General features: G+C 39.2%; 1 protein-coding gene across 2 annotated transcripts in view; it reads left to right on the plus strand.

The window, feature by feature from the left end:
- The window catches only part of LIMA1 (LIM domain and actin binding 1), a 92090-nt gene that overhangs the window by 58729 nt on the left and 13068 nt on the right, over nucleotides 1-20293 (plus strand). For both annotated transcript variants that reach the window (XM_019960591.2, XM_019960592.2), the window contains exons 5-8: nucleotides 11210-11294; nucleotides 12088-12236; nucleotides 15278-15385; nucleotides 19992-20049. In XM_019960591.2, coding sequence (XP_019816150.2) covers nucleotides 11210-11294; nucleotides 12088-12236; nucleotides 15278-15385; nucleotides 19992-20049 — 400 coding nt within the window. The remainder of the gene's footprint in view (nucleotides 1-11209; nucleotides 11295-12087; nucleotides 12237-15277; nucleotides 15386-19991; nucleotides 20050-20293) is intronic.

Raw genomic sequence — 20293 nt, forward strand, 5'->3', positions numbered from 1 at the left:
TCCAACCAAAACCTGCTCTAACCCCTGTTGTCCTCTCTTAGTGTGTTACCCTTTGCCACATTTCCTGTTCTATAAAGTTTGGGATCAGTTCTTTTTGCCTGCCTCTTCTCAGTCAGTCACTTACTAAGCCATCTAAATAATTCTACACATCTCTCTATATGGGCCATTCTCTCCAAGAGGTCCCACATCTAGTTCTGTCCTGCAAAGTCACTTCAGTCGTGTCCGACTCTGTGCGACCCCATAGACGGCAGCCCACCAGGCTCCCCCGTCCCTGGGATTCTCCAGGCAAGAACACTGGAGTGGGTTGCCATTTTCTTCTCCAATGCATGAAAGTGAAAAGTGAAAGTGAAGTTGCTCAGTCATGTCCGACTCTTAGCGACCCCTTGGACTGCAGCCTACCAGGCTCCTCCATCCATGGGATTTTCCAAGCAAGAGTACTGGAGTAGGGTGCCATTGCCTTCCAGTTTAGCCTTATTATATCTTGCCTTGTGGTATTGCTGCAACCTTGCCTGTTGGCCTCTCCTTTTTTTCTTTCCTTTCATCCTCTACACTGTTGCTATTTATTTTTCTAAGCATAGTTGTAAATCATGCTATTCCCTTGATCAGAAACTTTTGATGTCTCAAAATAAATCCATATTTAATATTTGAGTCTTCCACAGTCTGATCTAAACCCACCTTTCCAATCTCCTAGCTAAGCTCACGAAGAAGGCAATGGCACCCAGCTCCAGTACTCTTGCCTGGCAAATCCCATGGATGGAGGAGCCTGGAAGGCTGCAGTCCATGGGGTCGCTAGGAGTCGGACATGACTGAAGCGACTTCACTTTTCACTTTCATGCATTGGAGAAGGAAATGGCAACCCACTCCAGTGTTCTTGCCTGGAGAATCCCAGGGATGGGGGAGCCTGGTGGGCTGCCGTCTATGGGGTCGCACAGAGTCGGACACGACTGAAGCTACTTAGCAGCAGCAGCAGCTAAGCTCAGATGGTAAAGAACTTGCCTACAATGCAGGAGACCTAGGTTCGATCCCTGGATCAGGAAGGTCTGCTGGAGAAGGGAATGCCAATCCACTTCAGTATGCTTGCCTGGAGAATTCCATGGACAGAGGAGCCTGGCAGGCATAGTCCATGGGGTGGTAAAGAGTCAGGCACGACTAAGCAACTAATACACAGACATACAGCTAATCTAGTACTCAAACCCTGGATTACTCCTCATTTTAAACTAGTCATGTCTTTCCCCTAACTTCTACCTTTTGAAATCTTACTCATCAAGGTCTATTAATACTATGAGAACTTACCTCAGTTTTTTACCATATGAAATTACCTTCACCCTCCTGACCATCCTGTAGAATATCTTACTTCTCTTTGGCCACTTTTATCATGCTTCTTTAATAGTCTGTGTGAATTTGTATACTTCCCAGTCTATATAATTCTTTCAAAGTAATGTTTCCTTTATCTCCCAGTGGTCAACCCAATGCTTGACTCTTAGTGTTTATTTAATAAAAAGGAGAAAAGAAGCTTAGATCTCAACTTATAAATAATGACAACTGATGACTTTTCCTCTACTTTTAGTGAATAGATAGGTTATTTAAGTCAGGTGGTTTAGTTGAACATGATAGTTCTAATTCCTACTGCAAATGAGCAGTGGATGGATTAGTGTAACCTATCAGTATGAGGAAAGAGAAGCCCTCCCTGGTGGCATACACTAAGTGTGGCTTCACATCCCTAACTGGATGTGTATGTTGATCTGGGTTTTAGGTAGCCTTTTATGAAAAAGCTGATCAAGCAGCTATTCAGTCATCATCATGTTGACATTTGAATTCATAATCTTCAAAGGTCATGATGCAGTTATTCAAATGACCAAACCATGTAAGGAGCATGTGACAGGCTCCTTAAGTCTCACTTATTTCTATTTGGTTCCTAACTTATTTGTTTCACACAAATCCTTGGATAGGAGAATAAAGACCAAATAATTGGAAAGTATATTTCTACCTTCATAACCTAATTAAAATCCTATCTTTTGCTTGGGTCAAGATTAAACCAATTAGTTGTGATGCAAGAAAATAAAGCTTGAATATGGACATCTCTTGATTCTTCTACATAAGTTCTGACTACTGCTTCTTCCTTGCAGTGTTTCCCTCTTCTAGGAGAGGAGTTAGGTAAAGCAAAGAAGAGAAAAAAAGAGAATGCCTCCTCACCCAAAATCTCTATTTTCTAGAACACATAAACACACTCACGCATTTGCTCTTTGGGGGCTAACCAAGGATAGGAGGTAGTAATGAGAAAATAATGGTGGGGAAATCCCTGGTGGTCCAGTGGTTAAGATTCCATGCTTCCACTGCAGGGGGCCAGGGTTCGATCCCCAGTTGGAGAGCCCACATGCTGCACAGCGCCCACCCCCCCCCCCAAAAAAAAAGAGAGAGAGAAAGTGATGATAAGTAAAATTAAAATCATTAGGGCAAAAATTGTGCCCTTTATCCTTTTTTCCCTGTTATTCATGGTATACTTTAATGCTTTCAGTTAATTGTATTGTTTTATACTACAAAGACAAAACAGCTACAGTAGAAATATCTCAATTAAAACGGAAGTTTCCCATGTCCCATCAACCTTGTCACTTCTCTGCTGTTTCTCTCCTTAGACTCCTAAGCTCATCAACTTCCCTTATAATTTCTGCCCTTCTAATCACCAGGATTATCCTGTGTATGGCTGGCATCAAAATGCCAACAAAAGTTGCACTTGTTAATGTAAGAGTAAAACCATCTTTCTTCAAACAGTCCAACATTTTTGTGGTTTCCCTTCTTCTAAGTTCCTGGAAGTGACATTTGTGTTTTGTTTAGTTTTACGTAACACTAGTACATAGCAGTGTTCATGTGCTGATGTAGTGGAGTGAACCCTTTAGAAAAGAAGACTTCCAAACTCAAGTGTGATCTGTTCATCAGCTATTTATCCAGAGCCAACTGATCTGTAAACTACATCAGAGAAACAATTTATGTTTGCTTTCTCAAAGAATGGGTAGTTGTCCATAGGGAATCCCTGCATTGTTGTAAAAAGTATCCATAATGTTTTATTTTCTCCTCTCTGGGCTAATAATTACATGTGTTCTCTTGTCTACTTAATGTTATTTTAATAAAGTTTTTCTTCTGCTTGGTTTAGTGGTTTAAGTAAATTATTTGGAATTATATTCCCAGAGGAACACAATTCTGAGGATGTTCATATTTGGTATTAATTGAGTATCGGTAAGTCATAATTTTTAGATGGGTTTAGGGAGGAAAGGGATTTGAATAGCTAACTCAATATCACTGTGGGGTCTAATATAGTCAGCCTAGAGTAGGGGAATATATCTTTTGCTTATCAGCAATACATTGCTAGTGTTTTGAATGTAGATAACTGGTTTTGTTAAATAAGTACAAGAATTATCTTTGTTTTTCTATAATACTGTCTTTTTCATATATCCTATTAAAACTGATTTATTTTTTGCTGATTTGTTGTGTTCACCTACAGTTTATAGCTGTGTAGTTTTGAGATGTGATTTTGCTCTGTTATTTTTCTCCCCTCTATATTGTTTCTTTAATATAACATTTTTTTTTAATTGAAAGAATACAACATAAGCTACAGGTGTACAATATAGTGATTCACAAGTTTTAAAAGTTATACTCCATTTATGCATGCTAAGTTGCTTCAGTCACATCTGACTCTTTGCGACCCAATGGACTATAGCCCGCCAGGCTCCTCTGTCCATGGGATTCTCCAGACAAGAATACTGGAGTGGGTTGCCATGCCCGTCTCCATCTTCCCAACCCAGGGATCAAACCTGTGTCTCTTACATCTCCTACCCTGGCAAGTGGGTTCTTTACTACCACCGCCACCTGGGAAGCCAATACTCTATTTTTAGTTATTATAAAATATTGGCTATATTCCCTGTGTGGTAATATATCCTTCTATATTATTTTATATCTAATAGTTTGTACGTTTTACTCCCCTGGCCCTATATTACTCCTTCCCCCTTTCCTCTCCTCACTAGTAACTACTAGTTTGCTCTCTATATCTGTGTCTGCTTCTTTTTTTTGTTATATTCATTAGTTTGTTGTATTTTTTAGACTCTACATGTAAGTAATATCATGCAGTATTTATCTTTCTCCATCCCATGTATTTCACTTAGCATAATACCCTTTAAGTCCATCCATGCTTCTGCAAATGGCAGAGTTTTGTTCTTTTTGTGGCTGAGTAGTATTCCATTGTGTACATATACCATATCTTTTTTATCCCTTCATCCATTCAATTTAAGTTCTTAGTGTTATTTTGATTGACCTCTCTATTGGGCTTTCCCAAGTGGCACTAATGGTAAAGAATCTGCCTGCCACTTCAGGAGATGTAAGAGATGCAGTTTTGATCACTGGGTCTGGAAGGTGTTTGGAGGTGGGTCTGCCAACCCATTCCAGTATCCTTGCCTGGAGAATACCGGGGACAGAGGAACCTGGCAGGCTACAGTCCATAGGGTCGCACAGAGTCGGACAGGACTGAAGCGGCTTAGCATGCATAACAATATATTTCTTTCTTTCTTTTTTTTAGAAGTATATTTCTTGTAAAGACCCCCTACTAAGCACAGATTAAATTTTATTTATCCTTAATTAGTACCTCTGAATAAATCTTTGGTCTTTTGTGGTAAGATAGTAACAGATTCAGGTATAGAAATGCCAGTCAGGGAATCCTGATCTGTTTGTTATCCTAAGTGGCTGTCCTTGATGTGTCAGTTAGAGACCAGGCATCGCTTTTCTGCTTACTTTCATGCCAGTTAACTACTTACTGGTTTCTATTCAGTTCCATTAAAATAAAACTTGTTGAAAAGTAGTATCAGAGGACTGGAACATTCTCTAAGCAATATTGGCTACATTAGAGTTTGGGGGGGCCAGAAAGACACCATTTGTCCCCCAAAATTACCTTTTCTTTATACTATTGGACTCACTTTTGGATAAAGCAACACAGGTGTGTATCCAGATGAATTTATTAATCATTTCCTCTAGCCTTCTAATTCATTGATGAATTACAATGAGTGAGAAATCCCTATCAAGATTGTTGACATAAATCCTAGAACTATTGATATAAGTGATTGTAAAAGGTTGTTTAATTCAGCTCATTGTTCTCAGGCAGTTAGGGTATTAAAATCCCTGTTTTACAGATGGGAACAGCTTACATAAGAGAAATTAACTGATTTTTTTTTTTTTAATGACCCAGTATCATGTAGCTACTTAATGTCAGAACAAAAACTGAAATAGTGTAGTACTACCACTTCTGCCATAAACACTGTCTTCATGGATGTTATAGTAGCTATTTATTGGATAAAAACATCTGGCCTTACATATTTTTGCAATCCAAGGAAACCAGGAAAAAATTAAAACATATTAACAGCTGTCTTCTCAAAGACTTCAACTCATATCTGTCTTCTTTTTACATTAAAAAAAAGTATTTATGTATTTATTCTTTTTGGCTGCCCTGGGTCTCCTTTGCTGCGCGGGGACTTTCTCTAGTTGCGGTGAGCAGGGTCTACTCTTTGTGCTGTGCGGGCTTCTCATTGCAGTGGCTCCTCTTGTTGCAGAGCATGGCTCTAGGCACACCAGCTCAGTAGTTGTGGCACATGGGCTTTCTTGCTCCACTGCATGTGGAATCTTCATGGACCAGGAATGGAACCTGTGTCCCCTGCATTGACAGGTGAATTCTTAACCACTGGACCACCGGGGAAGTCCCTCTTTTTACATTTTATAGTCTTTTTACTGAATAAAAGACATCAGGGCAATGAAGAGAAGTACATTGGAATGTAAGAGATCTGTACTAAAACTCTTGACTTAGAAGGCTGTGGGTTTGGTAGGTGTGTTTTTCTTGTATAAATTAGTCGTATGAGCAATCATACACAGGGTAAACCAGAAAAAGTCAAATATCTTTGAAAAAAGAGTAACCTTTACCAATTGTGCACACATTTGTGCACAGTGAAATCTTTATCATTGCATAACTAGATTTTACATAGTTTTAGGTAGCGTGTGCTCTGTTTTGTGTTCTTTATCTTTGGTTTGGTCTTTTTTATATACACCTTCCTTTGTACCTTCCTAGTTCATGTAGTTATCCTTTCACAGCAATAGGTTATTTAATTATACATTTTAATCATTCCCCAGTAATTAGATTCTTTTCCAGCCTAATTAAAAAGCTCTAAACATCTTGGCAGAAACATTTTATTTTTAGTTGGTAGGGGAGCCATATTATTGAATGGTGTTACCATGGTCAAAAGACATAATTCATTGAACATTCTTCTTGCATATTTTTAGCTTATTATCAAAGATTATATTATTTAACAGTGCTAACACTTTCATGCATTGGAGAAGGAAATGGCAACCCACTCCAGTGTTCTTGCCTGGAGAATCCCAGGGACGGGGGAGCCTGGTAGGCTGCCATCCATGGGGTCACACAGAGTCGGCCACGACTGAAGTGACTTAGCAGCAACACAATCTAAGGACATATTCAATTCCTCACCAGTTCCTCATCAGCATTTGGTTTTATCATTCTTAAATATTTATGTTAATTTAATAAATATGAAGTATTATCTCTCCTTCCTTTCCTTTTTTTTAATTATAAGAGAAATGCATAATTTTTGTAGAACACTTAGAAATACAAAATATGGGAGTTCCCTGGTGGTCTAGGGGTTAGCATTTGAGGCTTTCACTGCCATGGCCCACGTTCACTCTAGTTGGAAACTAGAACCCACAAGCTACGTGGCATGGCCGAAAAAAAAACTGTCTCTCTCTCTCTCTCTCTCTCTATAAAGAGAGAGAGAGAGAGAGAGAAATCCCTCTGGAGACAAGTGCTCCTTCTATGTGTAGCTTTTACTTAAATGAGCTATTTTTTTTTTTTCTACTAGAGCTCTTGAAGAAGGAAATGTTTATCTCTCAGTATTTTGAGAAATTAAGTCCAGGTTTTATCTACACCCTATAATCTCCATGCATAGTTCCCATTTTTCCCTAAAAGGCGTCCATCTTCCACCGTTGACTTTGGAAGGATGAAAGAGTCTGAAGGAAGGTCAGAGTTGAAAGGTTGAAGGAAGTAGCTCTCAATAAAATGTTGAGAATCAAGTTTTAAAGAGAATTTTTCCTGAAAATAGGGGTACCCAGGACAGGAAATCCTGCTTTTTATTTGACATTTGGGGCCTAACTTTATTTCTAAAGAAAACTCCAGAGAAAACAAATTCTACAGACTGCTGGCTAAAAGCCCCAGACTCTTATTTTCTTATTGGTAAATGTGGATGCATTTGGTTTATAGATTCAAAGGAAATATTTAAGGGGTGGTCACACTAACGAGAGTTACTGCAGTCACCTGACAGAAAGGAGGACTTGTAGGGTGGGGTGAGGCCAAGATTGAGGAAATGCCAGAAAGTCTTAAAGCACCTTACCTTTTCTCTCTTCTCTTAACCGAGTATGACAATTAAGGCTCCCTCAGGCATGTGAATAAAAGAAAGTGAAATGTGATAAAAATGTGTTACAGAAGAGTATTTCACTATCAGAGTTCCTGTGTGTGTGTGTGTGTGTGTGTGTGTGTGTGTGTGTGTGTGTGTGTTCCTTTACTTTCCTTGAGAAATATTGGAGGAAACTCCTCCTTCTTCCTGAACCTCAGATGACCACTTGTAAAATGAAGATCATAAATTAATAGTAAATGCATTTGAGATCTTGGGGTTTGGGTTTTTATTTTTAAGTGTAGTTGATTTGCAATATTGTGTTCATTTCATATATAGAGATCTTGTCATTCTTTGAGTGGTTTGGAGGTGGAAAGATATTGAAAGAAATGCTTAGTGCTTCACCTAGGAGCTCATTAAAAGCCATCCCATGGACTTCCCTGGCGGTCCAGGGGTTAAGATTCCATGCTTCCAATGCAGGGGGTGCAGGTTTGATCCATGGTCAGAGAACTAAGATCCCACATGCTGCGTGGCCAAAAAATTTTGTTTTAAATTTTTAAAAAGCCATCTTACCTCCAAGTTGTATTCCTCCTCAGAACCGATGTCAGAATAACTTTGATTTCCAGGGACGTTTTTCTATTTTTCTCTAATAGCAAATGACTTTGCATATTCACTTTTTTAGTAGTTGAAAGAAAATAATTCAGAGTACTGATATCCTCATGAGGATGAACCATCCTCACTGACTTTTGAGAGTGAGGGGGGAGAAAGGCTCTTACTTTATTTAACCCAAAGATTTAAATTAAAAGGTAGCAAAAGATGGGAGATTTTATGCATCTAAAACCAAAGAACCCAGCCCAGCATGTATGCTGGTTCGAAATGGTCTTGCTCTCAATAACACTAGTATCAGAACGTCCCACGTGGCTACAAGCACAGACAGAAGACTGAACTCCTAGCAGGCTGCAACGTGTAACACATGCTCTTGGAATTAGGCTTGAACTTTACCTTTGACAGAATGTAAATATTTGAAATATCGCTCCAGTGTTAAGAGTGCAAAACCTGTTCCTTTTTTTTTTTTTAAGTATATTTCCAAGCTCTCTCCCTATTTGAGCCCTGAAAATTTTAGTTTTTATAATGATCATCTTACAGTGCAGCAGCATTTGGAATAAATCTTTGGAATTTCCTTTACTCTAACTCTCTGCAAATGAAAAATGTTTTAAAAACAAAAAGATGTGGATGAAGAGTATTCTGCCAAACTTATCTTTTCATTTTGGCTGATGACCTTCATTTCCAAATGGTGGGCTGCTCCCAGAACAAGAATGTTTGCATCATAGGAGTCATGTGGATGTGACTGATGGTGCTGCTGACCTGAGTACGATGTGGCAAGGTTAGAGTTGCTATTGCTTTTTTTAAAAAAATAGATTCAACAAATAATGTACATGGCAAAGCTGACTTGGAGATGAAGTACATTAAATGTATATTAAATTTGCAAGAAACAATATTCTTTTTCTAAAATAATGAATTAATTTTATTTTTGGCTGCACTGGGTCTTTGTTGCTGCCCATGGCTTTCTTTAGTTCCAGCAAGCGGGGGCTACCCTTCCTTGCCACATGCTGGCTTCTCCTCTTGCAGAGCATACGTTCTAGGCATGTGAGCTCAGTCGTTGTGGTTCACAAGGCTTAGTTGTTTTGTGGCATGTGGGATCTTCCCAGACCGGGAATCGAACCCATGTCCCCTGCATTGGTAGGCGGATTCTGAACCACTGGACCACTGTGGAAGTCCCAAGAAGAGATAGTCTTATTGGTAGGACATAAGTAAACCAAATCCTTGGCTCTGATTTCTGACATGGCATATTTCCTATCTCCAAGGGGGAGCTGCGACTGCTGCTAAGTCGCTTCAGTCGTGTCTGACTCTGTGCGACCCCGTAGACAGCAGCCCACCAGGCTCCCCCATCCCTGGGATTCTCCAGGCAAGAACGCTAGAGTGGGTTGCCATTTCCTTCTCCAATGCATGAAAGTGAAAAGTGAAAGTGAAGTCACTCAGTCGTGCCAGACTCTTAGCGACCCCATGGACTGCAGCCTACCAGGCTCCTCCGTCAATGGGATTTTCCAGGCAAGAGTACTGGAGTGGGGTGCCATCGCCTTCTCCACCAAGGGGGAGCATGGGGACTTAAAAAAGGGATAGTTCACTGTCTTAAACTTTATTGTTGTTTGATTAGTCCACTGAACTTAAAGGTTTAATAATTATTTACTAATGTTGAATTCAGAAGGCTGCTAAATGTTTTACTCTTGTGTTCTGTCATATTGGATTTCAGATATCTTTCCTACATCAAGTTATCTGGAAATAAATTGATATTTCGATAGGAATCTGCTTGAAGGCTCTCATTGCAAGCTGAATAAACATAACATACTCTCTGTGTATTATGTCTAGGAACATCCTTTGACATTCAGGCTTTCTCTTGAGTTACTTTTCCAGCCTTAAAAGTATAATTTGGAATTTTCTTTATAGACCTACCCTAAATATGAGAGATATAAATGTAGTAATTTATGGGACTCATAGGAATACTTTATTTTTAAAAAGATCTGTACCTTTCACTTTTCTGTTTAAAAAATAAAAGCTTGTCTGTGCCCTCAATAAGCTTCCAGTCCAGAATAGGAATGCGCAACAATTTGATAAGCATTGTGATGGGAACCACGTCCTTGGGAACAAAGGAAGGGCTACTTAGATTTATGGAGGAGAGGTATTAGATCAGAGGGAATTTGCTCAGCTCAGGGGGCACCAACCTCTGGGCTATGGACCGATCAGATCAGTGGCAACAGTAGATTAGAAATAAAGTACACAATAAATGTAATGCACTTGAATCATCCTGAAACCATCCCCCCCAACCCCTGGTCCATGGAAGAATTGTCTTCCATGAAATCAGTCCGTGGTGCCAAAAAGGTTGGGGACCACTAGCTTAGCTTACACCGAGTCTTGAAGGAACAGGCATTGCTGGACAATGGAAGGATAAGCATAATCCAGGTGGAGGAAACTCATTTACAATATCAGGGACCTCCCAGCAATTTGCTTTTCCTGGAGAGTAAAGGATGAGGAAGAGAATACCCAGGGGGTAAGAAGGGACCAGATTTGGAACTGATCTTCTCTGACATACTAAGCACTTTAGATTTAATTCACAGAGTGATTAGGAATCCTTAAAGAATTTTGAATAAGAGAATAACATAGATTTATGTTTGGGGATAATTATTTTGTTTTACTTGGGATAATGGCAGCATCATAGATACCTCATTGGAAGACAGAGGAACCAGTTAGAAAGGTCACGCAGTAGTCCAGGAAAAAGATGATGAAGACATGAACCAGTCAGCAAGAACAGGGATAAACTGGGATGGAGAAAGCCAACCACAGATACTGCCATCAGGACTTGACAGTTTGGAGAGACATGTCATTTTCATCTGAAACATGAGTATTCCATTCCAATGACTGTTAAATTCCGAGGCTTTCTGGTTAAGGTGGTTAGGCAGAAATCTTTTGCAGAATGCATTACCTATATAGAGTTACTTATTTTCCCCTGGGCACCTGTGAATATGTAGTGCTTGATATTTATAACACTAAAAACACATTCTGTGGTATATAAAAACTAATATAAAATCCAATCTCTTCTGTATTTTACTTCTAAAGGAGATTTGCAGGCCTCCGTTTTGAGCATTGCATCAAGATTTCCCCATCCTCAAAAAAAAAAAAAATTCCCATCCTTGCTGCAAAACTTATTGCTGGTTTTTGTTTTTCAGATTCCTCGGGGCCAAAGCCGAAGTGCAGGTGGAAGGAAGATGTCTGAAAATAGCTATTCTCTGGATGACTTGGAAATAGGCCCAGGTAAGCAGAGAGTTCCACGTGTGGAAAGTTTTCTAGGAAGTACTCATTAGTAGCAATACCCTTTGACCTCAAAGCTGATGCTTTTAAAGGAAGAGCGGTACAAATTAAAGGGAAGGCTGTTATATACAAGTCATTCCCAAATCTGATTGCTGTCTCCAAATAGCTTCTCTGTGTTTTTAATTCATCTTTGTCAGTGATAACCTGTGTTAACCAGAGTGTCATTTTGCAGGATTGTAAGGGAAGCACCATTACCAACAGTTTTGGCTCCATGGTTGTCTAGGACCTGAGGGCTTCCATGGATGGACATTATCCCCTGTCAAGATTGCTGATTATCCTATATTGCTGATACTAACATAACACCTTGAGAGAGGAATTATTATGTTTTGAAGGGGGCATATACAGGCACTTCACAAAAGAAAAAATAAAATCAATTAATATAGGAAAACCATCAGCCTCCTAGGAATCAAAGAAATACAAATTAAAATGGCATTGTGATCTAATTTTTTCACATGTTAAATAAATCCAAAATTTAAAAATATGTAACGCTCAATAATGGTTAGCAGTCTCCTCTTAATGTTGGCAAAATGAGTGAGTGTTGCCTTGTAAATAACAGTTACAATCCTGATTTCCTTCTTTGTATTCTTTTTTTTTTACTTTATTTTTTTAATCTTTTTTTTTTAATTTTATTTTTAAACAGAGTAGGTTGATTCTACAATAGCCTAAAATTTAGAATCTTGAAATCATTCAAATCACATTTATTTTCTAATAAAGCATATTGTTTGCATGCTTGCAGGTCAGCTGTCATCTTCAGCACTCAACTCAGAGAAAAGAGAGAGTAGGCGAAATCTAGAATTTCCACGCCTGTCAGAAACCTCCATAAAGGATCGAATGGCCAAGTACCAGGCAGCTGTGTCCAAGCAAAGCAGTTCTTCGAGCTATACAGTACGTGTTCGGCATCATTCATTCATTCACTCATCTAGCAAATGGTCACTGACCATGGGAACTAGAAATGTCTCCCACACCCTGACCTGTGAGCCCTGGCTTCTTCCTGGGATCCAGCCATTCTCTCTTCACATAAATCCTACCCTAGCTTCATTTGTGGAGAAGGCAATGGCAACCCACTCCAGTACTCTTGCCTGGAGAATCCCATGGACTGAGGAGCCTGGTAGGCTACAGTCTATGGGGTCGCAAAGAGTTGGACACGACTGAGCGACTTCACTTTCACTTTTCACTTTCAAGCATTGGAGAAGGAAATGGCAACCCACTCCAGTATTCTTCCCTGGAGAATCCCAGGGACGGCGGAGCCTGTTGGGCTGCCGTCTGTGGGGTCGCACAGAGTCAGACACGACTGAAGTGACTTAGCAGCGGCGGCAGCGGCAGCAGCTTCATTTCTAACCCTTACCATGTTCTGACTTTGTTTTCCTAGGCCTTATCCCCACCCACCTTTTCTTTGGTGATGTTACCATCAGTAATACCATTGAGAATTTTCCTGTCTCTTCTTAATCTTGTTGTTAAAGAAGTAGTGTTTGGGGGAGTTCCCTAGCAGTTCAGTGGTTAAACTCAGTGCTTTCACTGCCAAGGACCCAGGTTCAATCTCTGGTCCGGGAACTAAGATCCCACAAGCTGCATAGTGGCCAAAAAAAAAAAAAGTAGTATTTTATTAGTTTTAATATAAACACTTATTTTTGTCTTTGAGAGGAGAAAGGGAGAACACTGGAGAGAAATATTGAATATATTCAACATTAATGTGGGATGGGACATTTTTCTGCAATTTTTATTCATATATAATTCACCTGACATAAAAATCACCATTTTAAAATATGCAATTCAGTGAATTTTAATATATTCCCAAGGTTGTACAACCATCACCACTGTCTAACTCTAAAACTTCTCCATCACCACCAAAAGAAACCCATCCCCGTTCAGTGACTCCCAATTCTACACTTTCCTTATCCCCTAGCAACCCCTAATCCACTGTCTGTTTTTATGGATTTTCTGGGTCTGGACCTTTCACGTAAATGAAATCATACAACATATGATCCACTTAATATTTAATTCCTAGGATGTAATACTTTTCTAAAGAAATAGAATAGTGGATAAGAAAAAAAGGGAGAAATGATAGGAGGGTGAGGTACTCTGTAAGCACAAAAACGTGGTATTCTAATACAATGGAGGATCTTTACATGTTACGCTTTCCTAGGTTTAACTGGCAGGAGGACACAACAGAACCGCTTATGTGAAGTTACCTTTTAAATGCCATTTATTCATAAGTACACACGCATATATACACATGTACACATATATTTGTATCTTTCAAACATCTGTTCCTTCTAAGATTTCAAATGACAAATTATTAATCTCTTGATTATTATTTTCTAATAAAATTGGAAGAATAGTATTAGATTTTATTTGTTCCCAAGCAGACTGAACCAGTGTCTGTTAGAAATCACAGTGTGTATTCTCGGAACTGACCCTTCTTTCCCCCACAGGATGAAGTATATGCCTTTTCCAATAGTATTTATTGGTAGACCAAGTCTCTGGGCAGTGAATAATCTCATCTTGATTTTTCACTACAGTTTTAAGAAGAGATAATGTGTGTAAATAAGTAGTGAAGTAGGCCATCACAGGCTTGTTATTCATTGGGAGTGTGAAAAAATAAGCAAATGTAGACTTCTCTTAAAAGGCAGGTCAGGAAATACAGCAAACATGATCTGTGGAGCTTAATTCCCTCTTGCAGGATTTTGCTACTTCTCAGTGACCTCCTGCTATAAACATTCCGACTAGGTGACTCTCTAAGTGGAAAAACCTGTTTGGTAACTGTTTTTTCAACTCCTAATGAGAGTTTCTACATTGCGATTCTTCTGCTCTGTAAATTTTAAGAGTTGAAAAGCCTTAAGGAATTCTTGTAAAAAGCATATTCTGTCTCATCCCAAAAGAATTTCTTAGGCCGCTACAGGGAGGGCTGGGCTTTAAGGCGAGATCAGGAATAAGTTTCTGGTTGTTGTACGGTTGGTTCTGCAGTGTTAGCTGCCAGAGCTGTGGGCCTTAATCTGGAATTCACACCTGAGACAGTCAGTCCAACTGACACTCCATTCATTGGCCTTGTGGCCATAAATGGATTGTTTTCGCCCTATACCTGAAGAATCACAAAGAACAAGAAAGGTATTAGATTACTAGTAGGCTAAAGGTAGGAAATGTCCATTTTCATCTACCTCTGTATTGATTTTGGATCTAGTAATAAAGTTGATTTTAATATTTTGCCTCAAGTGTTCTTTGCAAGGAAAACAAATATGATTTTGCTCACTCCTTCTGACTCACGTCTGCTTTTTTATGTTGAAGCTCTATTATGAGAACTAGAATAAGGTATGTCTTTAGTATACTGTATGAATTTTATGCAAAAAAAAAAAAAAACCCACCAAAATATGTTTTTGATAGTCTCACAACAAAAGGCTATTTTACGGTATCATTAAGTATAATTTCAATTCTTATATATATGCATCATCCCTGTCTTTCTTTCCAGGCCGGGCATTTATATATATGGTCAGTATCTTTTCTTAATTATTGGCACTTGGCACCTCCTTTCCCCTGCTCCAGAATGGTCTTTTCTGATAAAACTCACCAGCTTTGCATTCCCACAAGCTGTGCTGCTAGAAGAGTGAATCACGAGAGTATTGTATGCTGGGCAGCAGGGTGGGAGGGGGAGGGTTGGTGTGTGTGTCTGCGTTGATGTGTCTGTGTTCTAATGAGCGTCAAGTTTTGGACTAGTTGTATAAATATTTAACTCTGAGGTGTGTGTGTCCACAAAGCTGCTTTTGTCATTTCACAAGTCAATGGGTGTTGCTTCTGAGAGTTAGGGGGTTGATTTGACTTGAAGCCTTGGAAAAGAATTTCTTTTTTAGCATTCCAAGTTTATTTAATAGATGGCTATGAAGAGAATTGTGAGACTTTAAAAAAAAAATTCACAGACTATTTTTATTTTGTAGAATGAGTTGAGAGCCAGTGGTGGTGAAATCAAAACTCATAAATTGGAGCAAAAGGAGAATGTGCCCCCAGGTCCTGAGGTCTGCATCTCCTACCCAGATGGAGAAAAGGTGGGTTGAAAAGCCTGATGTCCATTTGCCAGGGAAGCATGTGTTCTAAATTAGTTGCTTAAAATTAGAAACAACTCTAGGCTGTAGAGTGTCTGGGAATTTGCTAACAGCTGCCAGGACAGATTGTCTTTTTTGCAGGTCACATAATTTTGGTTGGAGAACTGTGCAACTTATAGCTGACCAAATAATGAACCTTCATTGGAAAATTCTTTTGCTCAGCAAATGCTTAAGTGACTTTTTAAAAAACCTATTTTGAATAGAGATATCATCTTCAAAGTTATTTGTATGTTATTAATTTAACACATTTTATGTAAGAAAATGTCATTCTTTCACTTCAGAGTATTTTGAAAGCTAGGCACTACGCTAAGCAAGGCAATGCTGAACTTAACTTGTTCTTCAGTCACTAAGTCGTGTCTGACTCTTTGTGACCCCATGAACTGTAGCATGCCAGTCTTCCCTGCCTTCACCATCTCCTGGAGTTTGCTCAAACTCATGTCCATTGAGTTGGTGATGCCATCCAACCATCTCATCCTCTGTCACCCCCTTCTCCTCTTGCCCTCAGTCTTTCCCAGAATCAGGGTCTTTTCCAGTGAGTCATTTCTTCACATCAGGTGACCAAAGTATTGGAGCTTCAGCTTCAGCATCAGTCCTTCCAATGAATATTCAGGATTGATTTCCTTTAGGACTGAACTGGTTTGATCTCCTTGCTGTCCAAAGGACTCTCAAGAGTCTTCTCTAGCACCACAGTTCAAAAGCATCAATTCTTCGGCACTCAGCCTTCTTTATGGTCCAACTCTCACATCCGTACACGACGACTGGAAAAACTATAGCTTTGGCTATATGGACCTTTGTCACCAAAGTGATGTCTGCTTTTTAATACGCTGTCTAGGTTTGTCATAGCTTTTCTTCCAAGGAGCAAGCATCTTTTAATTTCATGGTTGCAGTCACTGTCCACATTGATTTTGGAGCCCAAGAAAATGAAATCTGACACTGTTTCCACTATTTCCTCATCTGTTTGCCATGAAGTGATAGGACTGGATACCATGATCTTTACTTTTTGAATGTTGAGTTTTAAGCCAGCTTTTTCACTCTCCTCTTTCACCTTCATCAAGAGGCTCTTTAGTTCCTCTTCACTTTCTGCCATTAAAGTTGTTAGAGCTCAACAACTAAATGTGAACAAATCATTCCATGTGATTTTTACCTGCAAGGAAGCTAACAGAGTAGGAGGGAGATGTGCAACAAGTTGGCGATCATAAAACAGCAAAACAAGTGTTATGAAAAGGCTATGTGTGGCCATGGAATCTTGGACTAAGGACACTTACCCCGACTTTCTCAAGAAGGTGATATCTGAGCTAGATCTTGAAGGATGTGTGGAAATAGGCCAAGTGAATAAGGGGAAAGTTGACTATAAAAAACAAGTGTATTCCAGGCAGACACAACAGAGGTTTGGAAACCAGAGAGCCCAACCAAGAGTATGAAGTACATATAGGCAATGGTGAGAGACAGATGAAGGGAGAGGGTCAGGACTGGTCTTGAAAAACCCTTAAAAGTATGGGTGTAGTCCTGCAGCAGAGGAAAGCCATGGGAAGATTTTAAGCAAATCAGGTTTTATGCATTTATTGTTAGATGCATGGCTTAGCTGGAGTAAGCAACAAGATAGATGTCAGGTGAATTTATCATTTCCTCTGACAATCCATTACCTTTGGTCTTTGGTCTTTCATTCAATATGATGATCAAGTGTTAAGTTAGATGAGGAAAAAGAGCTTTCAAATCTATTACATTGATTAATAGGCATATAATCATTGTTTCTGTTACACATTTTGACACCCTTGAGGCCATTCTACAAAAGGTGAAGAGATGATTAAAATGGGTTAAGGGCAATAGTTCTCAAACTTACTTGACTATAAGTCTTTAAAATAGATGTATTGACAGCATTGGATAGAGGAGCCTGGCTGGCTGTAATCCCATGGGGTCACAAGGAGTCAGACATGACTGAGCAACCAACACACACACACACATTGACAGCATACCAACAGGAACTCATGAGATACACTACATACTTGGACCAAAGTAAGCATACAGAAAAATGGTCTCAGATTAATGGCCACAAAATTTGACTTAAAGAATTGTTCAGTCACCAAGTCATATCCGACTGCAACCCCGTGGACTGCTACACACCAGGCTTCCCTGTCACTGTCTCCCAGAACTTGCCCAAGTTCATGTCCATTACATTGGTGATGCCATACAGCCATCTCATCCTCTGTTACCCTCTTCTGCTATGTCTTCGATCTTTCCCAGCATCAGGGTCTTTTCCAATGAGTCGGCTCTTCGCATCAGGTGGCCAAAGTATTGGAACTTCAACTTCAGCATCAGTTCTTCCAATGAGTATTCAGGGTTGATTTCCTTAAAGATTGACTGGTTTGATCTCCTTGCTGTCCAAGGGACTCTCAAGAGTCTTCTCCAGCACCACAGTTCAAAAGCATCAGTTCTTTGGCACTCTGCCTTCTTTATGGACTCAAAGAATAGAACAGGAAAAAATTTAGGAGTTTTTATTTTATAAAATTGAATCACTTTATTTTATAAAACCATATCTCAAATATATTTTGAAATAATCAGACAAAATACTTTTCGTAATCATAAAATAATCAAATTACAAAACGTCCTTACAACAGTGGGCTGAGGCACTATTTCCATGTCTCATGTAATGTTTCTAGTGAGTTCTCGCATCAGTTTGCCTGATTTTCCCATTTTTTAAGTGTGAGATTATGTCTTACAAAAAGTTTTCTTACATACTCTAAAAAAAGACATTTAAGAAATGAAATCCTGCATTGAAATCCTCCCATCTGGTCTTGGAGCATAACTTGAAAAATAATCATCTGGATAATCGTACTTGAGTTGTCCCTATTTCTATTTTCATGTTTCTTTCTTAATTGTCTTGTTGATTTGCAGCTGGAACTCTGAGCTGAACTAGAGGATCAGAACATTTTAATTACAGTCTAAAAGGGCATCAGTGCAACTGAATCACAAGTTGGGGAGTAGCTGGGGAATAGAAGAAATAAAGATAGTACATAGCCTTCAAGCATATACTGTAGGTTCATGAACCCTTGGATGCCTTAAAATTTGTAAAATTTTTCAGAGCCTCAGCTATCCTTTTGGCTGGCTGCCTAGCTTTTGTTAACCAACACCTAAGAGCTATTTGAACTTTGGTTTGTTACAAAAGGACATTAATGCCAGGGTGAAGTTGCCTGAAATAGAGAATTTTGTCAAGGTATTGGTCTTCCCTTTCTCCTTTTGTGAATGAATTTGTACTTTTCTTTAATGAAATGTTTGAGCAAAACCTCACATGCTGTCTCCTGGCTGTTCCTGTAGTGAAGTTATCTAGTTGGGTATGTGCAGTGATGTCATAATTGTGATTAAGCTTACCCTGCAGCTTCAAGGTGTCCAAATTGGAGGTGAGAAAAGGACATCTTGGGATGGATGCCCCTACTAATTAAGCAAGAATTGAAGAGCTTTTTGTGGCCATGCACTACTTTCAGAAAATTTATTTCATATCATTAAATGAAATAACACATTTAAAGTAGTCATTCCAATACCTGGAACACAGTAAACATTTCATCAGTGTTAACTATTATTATACTGGTTTGTTTTATACCATGTCAGAACTCCTATAATGAAAAGAGAATAAAGGGGAAAAAACTGACCATGCTGAAATTCACGTGCAGTCAGCTAACAACTTAATCTCCATTGTAAATTTATTCAGTACATTAGACATCCTGATATAAACACCCATAAAATCCCTGGCATCTGAATGAAAGAATATTCCATGAAGAGTGCATGTTGGATCATTTGATGACCCTTCATGATTTTGAATGTGGAGGAAGATATACTGAAGGACTAGGGGACAGGAGAAGGGACGAGTGAGCTGGTAGAAAGCTCTTCTATTTAAATTTGATGGCTAATGGGAAAAGTAATCACCCACACCTAAGATCTGCCATCTTGTTAAACACTACCATTTTAAGACTGGAATTAAACAAGGGAAACTAACCTTGAAGATAATACCAAAGGGTCGTTATAGATAAATTTGTTTAATAGTTATCAGAAGGTCTTCTGTACTAGCAAGCTTTTTTCAGCAGAATGTTTGGTTGGGAAATAAGGAGTTAGGAAAATGAAAGAATAATAGTTCCTGTATGTAAAGACTTTATCTTGCCTTGGAGTGAGTTACAGTTATAGGAGTTGTGGTTTTTGGTGAGGAGCTTTGCCCTCCCTGATAGAAGGTTTTGTTTCGCACCCTACTTTCCCTCTTTTTTTTTTTTTTTTTGAGAGTAGAAAGATATATTTAGAAGTTCTTTTATAAAGGAAGATAATGCACACTTTTGGCAGTTGCTTGCAGTCTGTTATTCACGTAACTCTGTAATTGAGAGGCATGTTAATATCCTCGTAAAAGACATTTTGCTGCCTCTTGTTTAAATGCTCAGCTGTTCTGGGGCCCGTTATTTCCCCCCAGGCAGCCGGTGACTGACTGGAGTCAGCAGGTTTTTATGGCATTAACAGCAGTTTGCTCTGTTATTTTTAATGTGATTCTTAATCCCCCTGCCTTTTTTTGTAGGTTTCTGCATCTGAGAATAGCCTGGCAGCCCATTCCACCCTTGCTGAAGATGATTCCCGTAAGTGTTCGTTCTTAGGTCTGGAGGGTGAGGGTCTTGTTCTCTTGCCCCTGTTTGGTTGCGGGGCGGGGGTGGGAGGTGGGGTGGGGTGGCGGCTTGTCCCCAGTTCTGTCAGCTCTGAGAATATGTAACATATTAAATCCAGTAATGCAGCTGATTAGATCTTTCACTTGGTTTTAAGGACTGGTGACTGGGTACCTTTCACACATCCCATGGCAAAGAAACATGTTAAATTCAATGAAAT

This window comes from Bos indicus, chromosome 5, assembly GCF_029378745.1.
Source record: "Bos indicus isolate NIAB-ARS_2022 breed Sahiwal x Tharparkar chromosome 5, NIAB-ARS_B.indTharparkar_mat_pri_1.0, whole genome shotgun sequence".
NCBI classification, from domain to species: domain Eukaryota; kingdom Metazoa; phylum Chordata; class Mammalia; order Artiodactyla; family Bovidae; genus Bos; species Bos indicus.